General features: G+C 44.6%; 1 protein-coding gene across 1 annotated transcript in view; it reads right to left on the bottom strand.

Moving 5' to 3' along the window:
* tmem65 (transmembrane protein 65) overlaps nt 1-12,457 on the bottom strand; it is a 39,207-nt gene that overhangs the window by 9,032 nt on the left and 17,718 nt on the right. The window contains exons 2-4 of the mRNA XM_085345977.1: nt 4,255-4,299; nt 3,234-3,301; nt 3,021-3,075 (exon numbers count right to left, since the gene is read on the bottom strand). Coding sequence (XP_085202103.1) covers nt 3,021-3,075; nt 3,234-3,301; nt 4,255-4,299 — 168 coding nt within the window. The remainder of the gene's footprint in view (nt 1-3,020; nt 3,076-3,233; nt 3,302-4,254; nt 4,300-12,457) is intronic.

A 12,457-nucleotide genomic window follows, 5' to 3' on the forward strand; every position in this document is an offset into this window, starting at 1 on the left:
CCATTAATCATTTAATTTAAAGTAAGCTCCCATACTTATTTAATTGTAAAGATGAATCTGAGCCACATTTGAATACAGCTAAAGCATCCAAATAACAGATTAAAAAGTACCGTGATCACCATCTGTGACATCGTCCTCCTTTTTCTCTATTTAATGCATGTTACATAAATCCTAACGCACTGCTTGCTTCTCCAAACATCCTAATTACACCCACGGCGTGTGGGGGAGATGGAGTGTGAAGAAGATCTTCCCGGATGTGTCCTTTTAACTCTTTTACAGACGCTTCCACCTGAGAAAGACTCCGGGGAAAAGTCTCGATGCAGGGATTTTACATCCCATCTGGTCCGGGAGTGCTACAGCATCCCCCAAGAGGAGCTGCAGGAAATATTCAGGCAACATAATCCCACACCTATATGATTCTGATGTTTTAGTGTAAATCATTTTATTGTTTTATTGTTTCATGTAAAGCACTTTGGCATGCCCCTGGCTTTTAATGTGCTCTATAAATAAAGATTGTTGTTGTTGTTGTATCTGTTTCTCCTGCAGGAAACTGACAGCTGATTAAAGTTCAAATCTAACAGCACAAACATTTACCTGATGCTGAGGACGCACGCTTCCCTCGACAACAAGCTCCTTTTTAAGGAAGCCTTTAGAAACCCACCCACACATCACGCCCTGAACAGATAAGTGCATATACCTACAAGTGTGCAGTGCCAAGTGGCCCACATACATCTCTGCATACTCACTAATGATGAAAAAGCAGAGCGAGTGTCCAAACAACACATCAAAGCAGAAACAGGGGAATCAGCAGGAGCGAGAAGGAGTGAAAGTTTTCGAGGATCAAAGAGCACCTTTGGAAAAGGACCAAGACTCCCGTCAGCTTCTTTGTCTTCTGCTTTCATGGTTTCACTGTCAGCAAAATCGGCTTTGCAACAACTCCAGCTCACTGACAGTACACCACAGCTCTGAATAATTAACGCTGTGGACTGCAGCGTGGAGGAAAATGCATTTGTTCATTGAAACTATAAAGCGTGTTTGTTTTGCCTTCAGGGAATCTGGAGGATTAAAAAGAGACGAAGCTTGAAGCTGAACGTGCACGAACGTTCCTGCAGGAGCTGAAAGTCCAGATGGACACCTTCCCCTCAAAGAGAAGCTCCTTGATGGCCAAGAGGAGGTGAGACGGTGAAACTAGCTGGCCTTGTTTCACCCAGAGCTGGGAGAAGACACGGGAGTCAAAGGTGCCAGCCCCCAAAATCTAACATAAACCCTGCAGGGTGGACAGCGATGACGCGGACGCGTCAGAGCCTGGATGGATGGAGACGTCACAGCAGAGCTATTGATCTACAGCCCGTCTTCAGCCTCCGATTTGCACTTTGCAGAGGAAAATGGAGCCAGGTATCCATGGAAACTGAATAATCGCGCGGGGAAGAGGGGGGAGAAGGCGAGCTCGGGTGCCTTTATGGTTTCGCAGAGCAATAAAAACCCAAACTGAGAACCGCAACAGGAGACGGGGTGACGGCGGGATCTGTCGCAATAAGCGGCAACAATTCTGTAGAATCAAGTGTAAGCGCTGGTGGCGGCGCGGGAGCTGCGCAAGCAATAAAAACGTCTTCCAGGTGAAGCCTGATGGAGAAGCCAACACTGCAGGTGCTGTGAAAGCAATCACACCTGGGAGGATTTTATGTGGGACTCTAACCTGGTGACAGGATGATTTTCTGGAAGGATTGTGCTTCCTTTATCTCCTCGTTTAGAACTACATCAACTTGTGACTTTCCTGCTGGGCTGCTCTGTTATTGCTTTAATGCCAGTGGCACAGGGGGGTGGACTGCTGCCCATTTCAGACTAAATACAAGTTGTTTTCCTTCACTGAAGCCCTGAACTTTGCTAGATATCACCGGGAAGAAGCTGCGCATCCTGTAACTTTCACTTAGGTGTTCACTTAGGAAATGGAAGGAGTTCTGTAAACTCTGCACCAGGCCTCTCAAACTCCAGTCCTCCAGGGCCGGTGTCCTGAAACTTTCAAGTGTCCGTGCTGCAATTAGTAGGTCACTAGCAAGACTTGACTGCATGCTGAGGTAGCAATGCAGCCATTTGACTCATGTCAGCAGGCAGGCACATGGAAAAGTTTCAGGACACCAGCCTTAAATTCGTGGTGATATTTTGACTTAAGATCCACTCTGTAGTCCACATGTTGTCCTGACATTCAATCTCAAATCTCACTTTATCTGGTAAACAAAAAAACGTTTCTCAGCATCTTTGGCTTTGGTTGTTTTTTATTACGAATGCTAAAAGTTCATTTCCCATAACCTGAGATAAGCACCAGCATCATGTGCTGAGAGACGTTCCCAGCAGAAACAGTTTCTCAGTCTTATCTGTCGTCTGCTTCAGCGGCGTTTTTACAGCCACGCTGGGAGCAGCTAACGAGCTTCTTCCTCTCCTCCTTTTTCCTCTTTTTATGGCGCTGCGAACATTAAGATTACGATCTACTGTTTCAGACTACTATAAAGATAATTACTGGAGTTAGATATTTGTAGTTTTAAAGTATCACCCTGTACTGCGAGACCCTACGGCCAGGCTGAGGTGCACACTGAACGACCCTGAACGATATAAAAAGATTCGCTGAGATCGACAGATTTTCACTGCATGAGGCTGAAAACAGAGAAAACTCTCAACTCTGATCGAAGGTGAAGGTTTTGATGTGGTCACACCCTCCTCTCCTCCTCATCCATCAAAGCTTCGCAGCTTCTACCGGCTATTCGAGTGGGAACGCTCCTCAGTGGAGTTTCATAAATCAGGGATTTGAGGATTCATATGTACATATATTAACACATATTTGCTGTAAAGCGGAGAAATGAATCATGTCACGCAGGAGAAATGGGAGCAGAAAGTTGCTTTGCTTGGTTATCCAATCAAAACTTTCTACATTAATCAATTAAAATATTCATTAGAAATGAGCTCAAGAAGGCCAACAAGATAATGAAGTCATTTTAAGTTTACACGACTCGCCGCTCGGCTCTTACCAGCCATGGTGGAGATCCCCAGAGTGACTCCGATGGAAAGTTCGATTTGAGTTCCCTGGAGAATAAAAGAGAAAGAGGTGAAACGCTCATCCCGACTCAGAGTTAGCACATCGGGAAGAGCAGACAGAAGGAAATTACAGCCTTAATGCAGAGATAAGACTCTTTTTTCTTTACAGGCGACTAATTCCTGCAAAATGAGATTCAAATACTTACTGCTGCAATCATGATGGCATTATCCAGAAAGCCAAATCCAACAAAGGGGATGGCGTTGTGGAGTAAAACTGCAAATTAACAGAAGGAAAATGAAAAACGTGGAAAGCACAGAACAGATTTATTTGAATGTAACTTGGAATAATTTGCACAGTGAACAGCTTCCCTGTATCTGTGATAACGGTTTGTTTACAGGAGACCCGTTCTGCTCATTTCCACCTGCATATTTATATTAACTGGCTCTGTAAGATTATCTTTGCATCACTCAGATAAAAAAGTCCTTATGCATCTTAAACCTGGCCTCGGTGACGCCCTTCAGTTCAAGGCTTTGCGAATATCTGCTTTTTAAGGCTGCTTCCTTTAAAGAAGACTAACTGATCATCTTTGATAAGAGCAGCATCCACTGTAACAGCAGAATAGTTAATAAAGCTAATTATTGATTTTAACTTCATATTTCTATTCGAGACATTATATGTGGGAAGCATTCAAAGACAGTCCAGGGCAAAGTGTCTTAAACCTGCACTCCTTCTAATCACCAGCAGGAGGCGACTCCTCTGGCTCGCTTGATTCGTGACCTCGGTAAACATGATCATGGGCTCAAAATTATCTTCATTTTGTGAATTTCAGTCCCAGTTTGAGTTGGACAGACGATAAAGAAGGTCTGCTTATTAGCTAAAGACATGTCGTTAGCCGTGTCCTTCGGCTCAGTCGGGAAAGCAGCCACTCTTCACTCCTCCCCTCACAGGACAGGCAGACTTAATCGGTTACGTCCATCTTTTTTATACAGTATCATTAAAATCTGTCTGATTGGTGATTCTGTGCATGCATTTTTAATGTCCCGGTGACCAATGACAGTCACTTGTGAGGACACACAAGCCGGTCCTCACAAATTTGAAGCATTTTTGAGACTCAAAATGTGGTTTTAGTGTCAGGGTCACAGTTCGGTTATGGTTAGGGTAAGCAGCATATAAATACACACGTGTGTGTGCGCGCACACGTATGTGTGTTTGTTTTAATCTCTCACCGTATCTGATCTGGGCTGCCGTCGGCGGCGAGGGCTCCACTTCATCTGAGAACAAAAAAAAAGCAAAGAGAAAATCAGAGTTTCACTCATTAACTGCTGAGGTTTGACTTCAAGTGTCTGCAGCAGCATGGAGACGCAGCCAGAGACACGGATTCACTTCTTTAGAACTTCAACTTTAATCATGGAGCTCATCAGTGTGAGGTGCAATGATTAAACGCTCACACCACCACCCCACGTTTCATTTATGCAAATATAAACCAAAAGGAATTTAAATCGAGTTAAAACACCAAGACGAGGCCACTTTTGTGTTTATGGCTCATGCTGTGTATGCTGCGCAGTGGATTCCCACTCTGAGTTGGGTGGGTCTGTCACCAGCCACAGCAGCTGGTCATTTACTTGCATTGCAGGACTAACACAGGGACAGGTGTCCACTCACAGCACGTTCACAATGACTAAGCTAACGCTGATGCCTGTGGACGGTGAGAGGAAAGCTGGAGTCCTCAGAGAAAACCAACGGAGGCAACAACGCTAACCGCTGCACCACCGAGCCATCGAGAAGGAAATCCTGTTTCCAAATAACGTTCTTTTCCCCCCAAACTTGATATTGTTTCTGCTGCTCTCTAACAGCCACAAACTCAGGTATCAAAGGGCTTCAAATATGAAAATAATGCATAAAAACCACAGTTAACTACCAGCAGATTCACTGAAACTCTGCGAGAGCGGCTTTCTGACGTCCATCCACAGACTGGCTAATCTCACGTGTTGGTTTGGTCCTCTCACCTTAATTGGTGCGAGGAGCAGCAGACTGGCTGGTGTGTGGAGCGCCCTCGAGAGACGCTGAGATAACTCGACAGAAGTGTGCCACTGGAGCAGACCGCACTCTCGGCCAGAGTCCAATTACAGGAGCGGGTCGATTACTGCGACGCATCGATTTCCCGACCTCTGCCTGTGCGTCTGTATGCTCCTCACACACTAGCTTCACCAAGTTTTCCTCCTGTTCTTAGAGCAGACAGTTTTCTCTGTGCACCCTCGGCTCTGAGGGACTGTGAGGCAAGAAGCCTCAGGTTAGACTCGTTTCCCCAAAAATAATTGTTTAATAAGTTTATATCCTTAAATGTGTGCAGCCTCACACAAACAATGATTCGCAGCCTCCTCAGACTGAGGCGGCATTAATGTATCGCTGGTATCACAGATACAGGTTTTCTCTGCCGCTGTCATAAGACAAGCAGATGAAGAGAAGTAAGAGTAATAAGAACAATATTTTATTTCTGTCAGCCCGAAACAATCAGCTGAGGGAAAGAAAATGAAGATTATTTCCTTCATTTTCTGTTTCTCGTTTTAAAGCCACACACAGAACATGATCAGAAAGCACAAACAATAAAAGATCATGGACACGAACATGAGCTGTGGATAACCTTCTTTAGTTTGATTTAGTAAACTGGATGGAAACTTAAATGTTGCTCCATGTTCAGTTTTAACTGGGAGGGCAGTGAAATGTCCAAGACCAATGATCAATATTTGATTTGGATATGCAGGAAACCAGTGCCAGCAACTGGGCTGATGGGATCCACATCCCTGATCTTAGAAACATCCTGTAGCTGCTTGGTTTAGCTGAAGAGGAGAAAATAGAATAAAAGAAAGCCTGTGCCCTCCTCATTCAACCTAACATCCAATTACCACAAACCTCCAGCCTTTGTATTTGACTCTGAACAACTTCTCACGAGGAAAAAGAAAAAACATTCATACTGCAAGAAAAATAAATCCTTCAGCTGAGGAAACCAGCGTCTACAAATTAAAGCTTCTCCGAAGGATCCGACGCTTCCTTCTGCTTCCTCACTGAAAGCTCAATAAGCCAAAGTTGCCAAGCAACAAAATCCCGTTCCAGTCAGCGAGGCCAGGCCTTAGCAACAACATTCATCCAGGAAGTAACTCGGCTGAAGGGTGTGAAGGAATGTAACAGGTACAAAATGTCACTCTTCACTCATCTTTAACACAACAGGATGCCTCTGAAGTGTAAGGAGAGCCTCTCACACATCGGCACTGACAGCTTCCACTACAACAGCAGCAGTCGATCCCTCGCAGGCATGGAAAGCACTACTGGCTTTATTTTGGAGGCGTAATATTAAAAAGGAACGACAGGTGAGAGGCTGAGACGTGAATGTGTGATCCTGCCAATCAAGCAAACTGACTGATGCGCATTAAAATTCAAGCAAATGACCAGAAAACCAACTGAACTCTGAGATATTTGAGGATTCTGCAGTGTTTCCCACCAACTGAAGGGCTTTTTGTGCTGTCAGCATATGTGAGTTTGCTGGGACGTACTTGTGTCCAAGTGGCATGAATATCATCAGATGGTGAGCTCGAGGCGCTGCGTAGATGCCCGAGTACCTGCCAAGTTTCTTCTGACCATATGGACTCATCAGCAGGGCATTATGATTAAGGGTGTGCATGACCGGACAACTACATGTTTTAATGTTGCAGCCTTTGCTAGAAACACTAAAACACCGTAAAAAGATGCAACAATGCTACGACCACCAGCACCGGTCTGCAGTACTTTGATATAAAGACTGATGTCAGCTCGGTCAGAATAAACTGGAATGTCACCAAATCAGTCAAGGTGACATGTGACCACATTCTGCACAGAGGAGTGGACGCGAGCGTGGAAGAAGTACTGCCGCTCAGGTCAGTGCTCAGTTTTAGTCAAATAGACGTTTTTTGTGTGTTAGACGTTGAAACAAGAACAAATTAGTTACAATACACCAGCTACACACTGGCCTTTTAGGCAGACTTCAAAGAAAACAAGAATGAATGTTTGATCATGAGGTCTGCAACCGTATAGTTCTGTTATACTCTGTTGTGGTGTGCAGAAAAGAAATTAATTATTCCACTTACAGGTTTGTACATTTGTACGTTGTGACAAATAACTGAGGTTGAGTAGTTCTGGGAACAAGTCTGCAAAAATCCCAAACTTCACCCGATTAAATTCAGTCAACCTCACGATCGAGAGCATGTTCTCTGCGCGTGCAGACAGACTGTGATCGCTGGAATCACTCATTCGGGGTCCCATTCTGACCAGTTACACTGTGCACTTCAGACCTCAAACTGGTGCAGACAGCAAACATCAACTTCTGGTTTAATTGGACCCAAGTTTCCTGTGGAGGAACATCTCTGGAGAGGCCCGTCTGGCTGCAGCGGAGACGTTTTCAGTTCACAGCTTTCAGGCCTGAAGGCAGCACGTCAGGCGTAGAGTGCGAGCGTGTATTTATGTATTTGTGGGGACCACAAATTGGAAGTTTACTATACTTATGGGGACCAAAATCCTGGTTCCCACGAGTCTGAAGGCATTTTTGAGAGCTATGGTTATGTTAGGTATTCATTTTTCATGGTTAGGGTTAGGGGCTGTCCCCACAAGATATGAATACCTGACGTGTCTGTGTGCGTGTGTGTGCGTGTGGGATATCCACTGAATGTCAATGAGAGGATCTGGTGGAGCTGCAGGTTCAATTCGATGTGATTTATTCAGATGATGTTCTGATTATACTCGCACGCAGGGCCGCCTCGCTCTTCACACAATCACTGGAGTTTTCATTATGCAAACATCTCAGGAGCTTGTGTCTCACAATTTATTGTGTTCATCGAGAGTGTCACACTTCATTAGTAATTCATAGAGTGAGTATTTACACTTTTACTTTTAAAGAAGTCCATGCAAAGAGAAAAGAGAAAGAAATGATAATAAACTGTGTGTACTTCAGCAGCATTATGAATTGCAGATTTTGTGCTCTGGCAGCAATAATTTCCCCTGACAGATGATACACTTTAAAAAAAGATCAAACCTGACCTTAAGCCTAATTATTATAAAGCACTAATTGATCTCTAAAGTTAACCAAAACTAAATAAAAGCTTTGAGCAGGTCCAGCCAGTGAGACCTTTAATCTTAGAGCTGATCAATGAACCTATAACACATTAATCTGAGGAGCACGGCGGTACAGTCTGCTGTGAAAGGCTGGACCAAGGCCTTCATTAAACACACTTTGATCTCAGCAGCTTTCAACACTTCTTTAATCAGAGAGGCCAACGTTCAGTTTTAGTGTGGCGATACCTCCAGTTTCATCAAACTGGGAGGGTGAAGGCCACACGTGTGTACACCGTGTTTAATCTCCGTCAACAGATGTGCGACATAAATATGTAGGATCACAACATCTTTGGTTCCCGTTTGCAGTTCAGGTAATACTGCTGAGTTTGTGCAGGCTTGGACTGGATGCAGAGAAACAGACCACGAGAAGGACAGAATAAATACTGCATTTATTAAAACGCAACCTGAAAACCATCAGTAATGTGTTTACATTCATAAACAATGGAGGGCACACAGAACACCATCTGCTGTGTGGAGATGCCCTGGCTACACTGAAAGCTGGCAGCTGAGCTGCCCACAGAGGCTAACCACAGCAACACACTGGGAACACGTCTGTGACGACTCGACTAAAAATCAGCAGAAGTGTTTGAGAATGCTGCTGACTTCCTGCCCTCTTCCTCAGCTGAGTGCAGCTTTGCTCTGGAGCCATTTCAAACGACGTGGAGCAGAGAGCAGCTTCTGAGTGCAAGTTGATGGTATTGTAAGCCAAAGCGACTCGAGCCGAGTCTCGAGCGGGTGAGATTAGATCCAGAGCCCCACATCAGAAGCAGAGCGTGACAGAGCATTGCTGAGGTGGCCGATAAATCTGCAGGTAAGTCTGCAGACTAGTTGGGATTTTGCATTCATGCAGAGTGTACGTGTCAAAGGAAAATCCAAGTTAGAGATAAAATGGACTGTTACTTACATTAAGCACCGTTTTTCACAATAAAAGTAACAATACAGGAACAAAGCGTTTGCTCTGACACTTGGAAACTCACAGGTTTGAATTTGTGGAACTAAAACGTTCCTGAAAAACAGCACGACTCTGAACTCATCATTAATGTTTCTGAATGCAGAAATATTAAAGATTAAAACAACAGAAACAAACCCAAAATGAAACATTTCCTCTGACCTGAAATACTCTGTGTGAAAACAGCTTCAGGGTCTTTTACATTAGAGCTGACGGAACCTTTGCTGTTCTCCTCTTGAACCAAACTTTACATTCCTCCCAGCAGCAAGCATCTAAGAACTAACCTCTATTTTCCCAGCCTTCAAATCATTTTGCCTCCTGGCGTGTGGGGAGGACCGCAGCCTCGTGCAGCCGCTGTACTGGTGACTTTGTGTCTTTCTTTTTTAGGCCACAAAGAGCGAACAACTCATTTTCACTCTTTTTCATTTTGACTTCCTTGCGCCTGCAGTGTGAGTACAAACACTGCGACTCCTGGGAAAACGTCCAGAAATAGGTCTGCCTGATGCAAGCGAAAAATTAATATCACTGTACAATCTGCCAATAGCTGCAGATTTGGAGTCAGATGAGTAAACGCTGAAGAGTTCAGCTCTCGAGTGTTTCTGCTGCAGGGTATCTCATAAAGCTGCTAATGACAGCAGTGTGAGTGGAACACAGTTCATGTGTCAGTGTGTGATTAAATCAAACATAAGCTGACTGTGTGTGTGTTTGTCTGCGTATACATAATTAGACTTCAGCAGATGCAGCATCATCTGTCTGCTGTCACACTGCTGATTAACAGCGTGGAAATGCTTCCTGCGACACGCCTGACGAACACAGCCAACGCCGCAGACACAAGTAAATATAAATAATCACCACAGATGACATCGTTTCACAGGCACAGCTGGACTCAGAGAGGGATTTATGTACCAAAGTGCATTTACCCACATTAATCTATTCCTGTGGCAGATAATACGCTCCATTATTAACACTTGTGCATGCATAATATCAACAGTGTGCAGCTCTGAAGGTACAGAGCGAAATCCACCCAAAAGTGGAAATCAGGATATTTACTCATGCATTTGCATTTTTGAGCATCTTTTGTGCTCCTTGAAAACTTCAACCTTGAACACTTTCAGTGAAATGTTTCCACTGGCTCAGTGAAAATAAGACAAATGCTTACTCTCATATTCTCTGTGAGATGAAATCCTCAGGATTGGCTCCAAAATCAAACAGATTGTTCTTCTAACATTTTCTTTCTCCCAGAAACTTTCATACTGGGAACACTGGCAGCATTGGAGTTCACCCACAGGAGGTCAGAGCGCTGCACAAGCCAACAAAAAACTAAAACCTTGACTTTGTGCAAGAGCACAGTCATGCTGAAAGGAAAAGGACAAACGCAAAGAGCCGATGGCCCCGAGTCTTTTTCCTGCTCTGGTGACCTGCTGTAAGCTGCAGGGGAACGCATTTGTGCAGCAGGTGGAGAAGCTGCTCACGTCAGGCTACGCCGATCTCACCGAGGGTGCAGGACAAGGACAGCCACCAGGAGCTCTGTGCAACACGCTGAAGAGGAGCAGCAAACAGAAATCTGCTGCTCGGTTTTCTCATCTGTTCCACGTTATTTGTCAAATACGGGGCGATTGTGGCTCAAGAGTTGGGAGTTCGTCTTGTAATCGGAAGGTTGCCGGTTCGAGCCCCGGCTCGGACAGTGTCCTTGGGCAAGACACCCGTTGCCTACTGGTGGTGGTCAGAGGGCCCGGTGGCGCCAGTGTCCGGCAGCCTCGCCTCTGTCAGTGCGCCCCAGGGTGGCTGTGGCTACAATGTAGCTGCCATCACCAGTGTGTGAATGTGTGTGTGAATGGGTGGATGTGTAAAGCACTTTGGGGTCCTTAGGGACTAGAAAAGCGCTATACAAATACAGGCCATTTACCATAGTCCGTGTGCGTGTGAGCAAAAAGATGCACACACACAAAAACTTTTTAATTGAAGAGAGAAGACAGACCGTCCTATCAAGGATGCGGGCTGTTATGTCTCTCTCTCACACACACACGGAGCAAAAAGGGAGATTAACACCAACCTCCGGCCAACTGCTTCTCCTCCATCAGCCAACCTGGCGGCTCATCAACCATCACTCAGAGGTTTCTTTATATTAGAAACTTTGCTGCTCACGCAGAGGAAAAATAATTGGTGGTGTCAGTTTGGCATCGGTCGTTTTAAAGCAACCTCATCCCCATTTTCAGCCTGGGGTCTAAATAGTTGTCATTTATTAAAATTATAAATATATTTTAACTCAAAAGTACAGTTTTTAAATGTAATGTTGCTGAAACAACAAAGTAATAAAAATAAATTAATCTATCTGATTGAGGAATCACTCATCTTTGGAAAAGAGTTTATTACAGAGAAATGGCTCTTTCAAAATAAAAGCTATACTAGACGCTTCTATATTCTCAGCAGCATATTAAACATATCAGGTCCCCATAAGGAGAATCCTGTGCTAACGGCTGTCTAAATGACTCGGGTAAAGTTTGCAGCATGCGTGCTTGTTGTTTTTGTCTGCTTCCACTTGTCTTTGCACGAGGATGATGTCTGCGTAAATGTGCAGTCATATTTGTTGTGTTCCCACTAGTGCTGTCAGCGTAAATCTCGTTAAAATGACGTTAACGCCACAACACGGTTAACGAGCTACCGCGGATCGCCCCGTGCGTGGGGCTGGACGGCGCCAACATGTTAACGAGCTAACTGCGCTAACACACTAGTTCCCACCCATGTAATTGAGCATTGCGTGGCACATCCAACATACTGTTTTACTTTAGTCCATGACGCGCTTACCTTCAGGGTCATACGTCACATGAAAACCAAGATAGTTCCAAACGCCAGATCTGAATGAGGGTGGGGGAGGTTCAATTTGCCATGTTGCAACAACAGCTTAACTTCCGTCTCGCTAGCTTGCCCTGCGCTCAGTGAATCTGCGTTCGACTACTCCACCTAGGCTGCACTGTCGAGTGCAGATCCACTGAGCGCTCAACACAGACAGCATAGTCAGAAGGAAAGTTGATAAAATAAATTAAAAATGTTGTATTGTTCGATACACATGCATACCGAACCGAAAGCACTGTATCGAACGGTTCAATATCGATACGAGTATCGTTGCACCCCTAGTATTTTAGGCTCCTGCAAACACCCCGTCCACTATAATTACTATAATCACAGAATATGAAAGAGCAAAATAAGCATTGATTAAGTGACATGAAAAGCTGATGTGTATCCAGACGCTTAATGACCAGTGATAATGAAGTTTGATGTGCGGTTCTCCTGCAGACTGTTATCATTAATCTCATTTATGTGAGAGTGATCAGTTTTCTTTC

The sequence above is a fragment of the Diplotaxodon limnothrissa genome, linkage group LG22, assembly GCF_057381915.1.
Source record: "Diplotaxodon limnothrissa isolate DT_005_m linkage group LG22, D_limnothrissa_male_GT1.1, whole genome shotgun sequence".
Lineage (NCBI taxonomy): Eukaryota > Metazoa > Chordata > Actinopteri > Cichliformes > Cichlidae > Diplotaxodon > Diplotaxodon limnothrissa.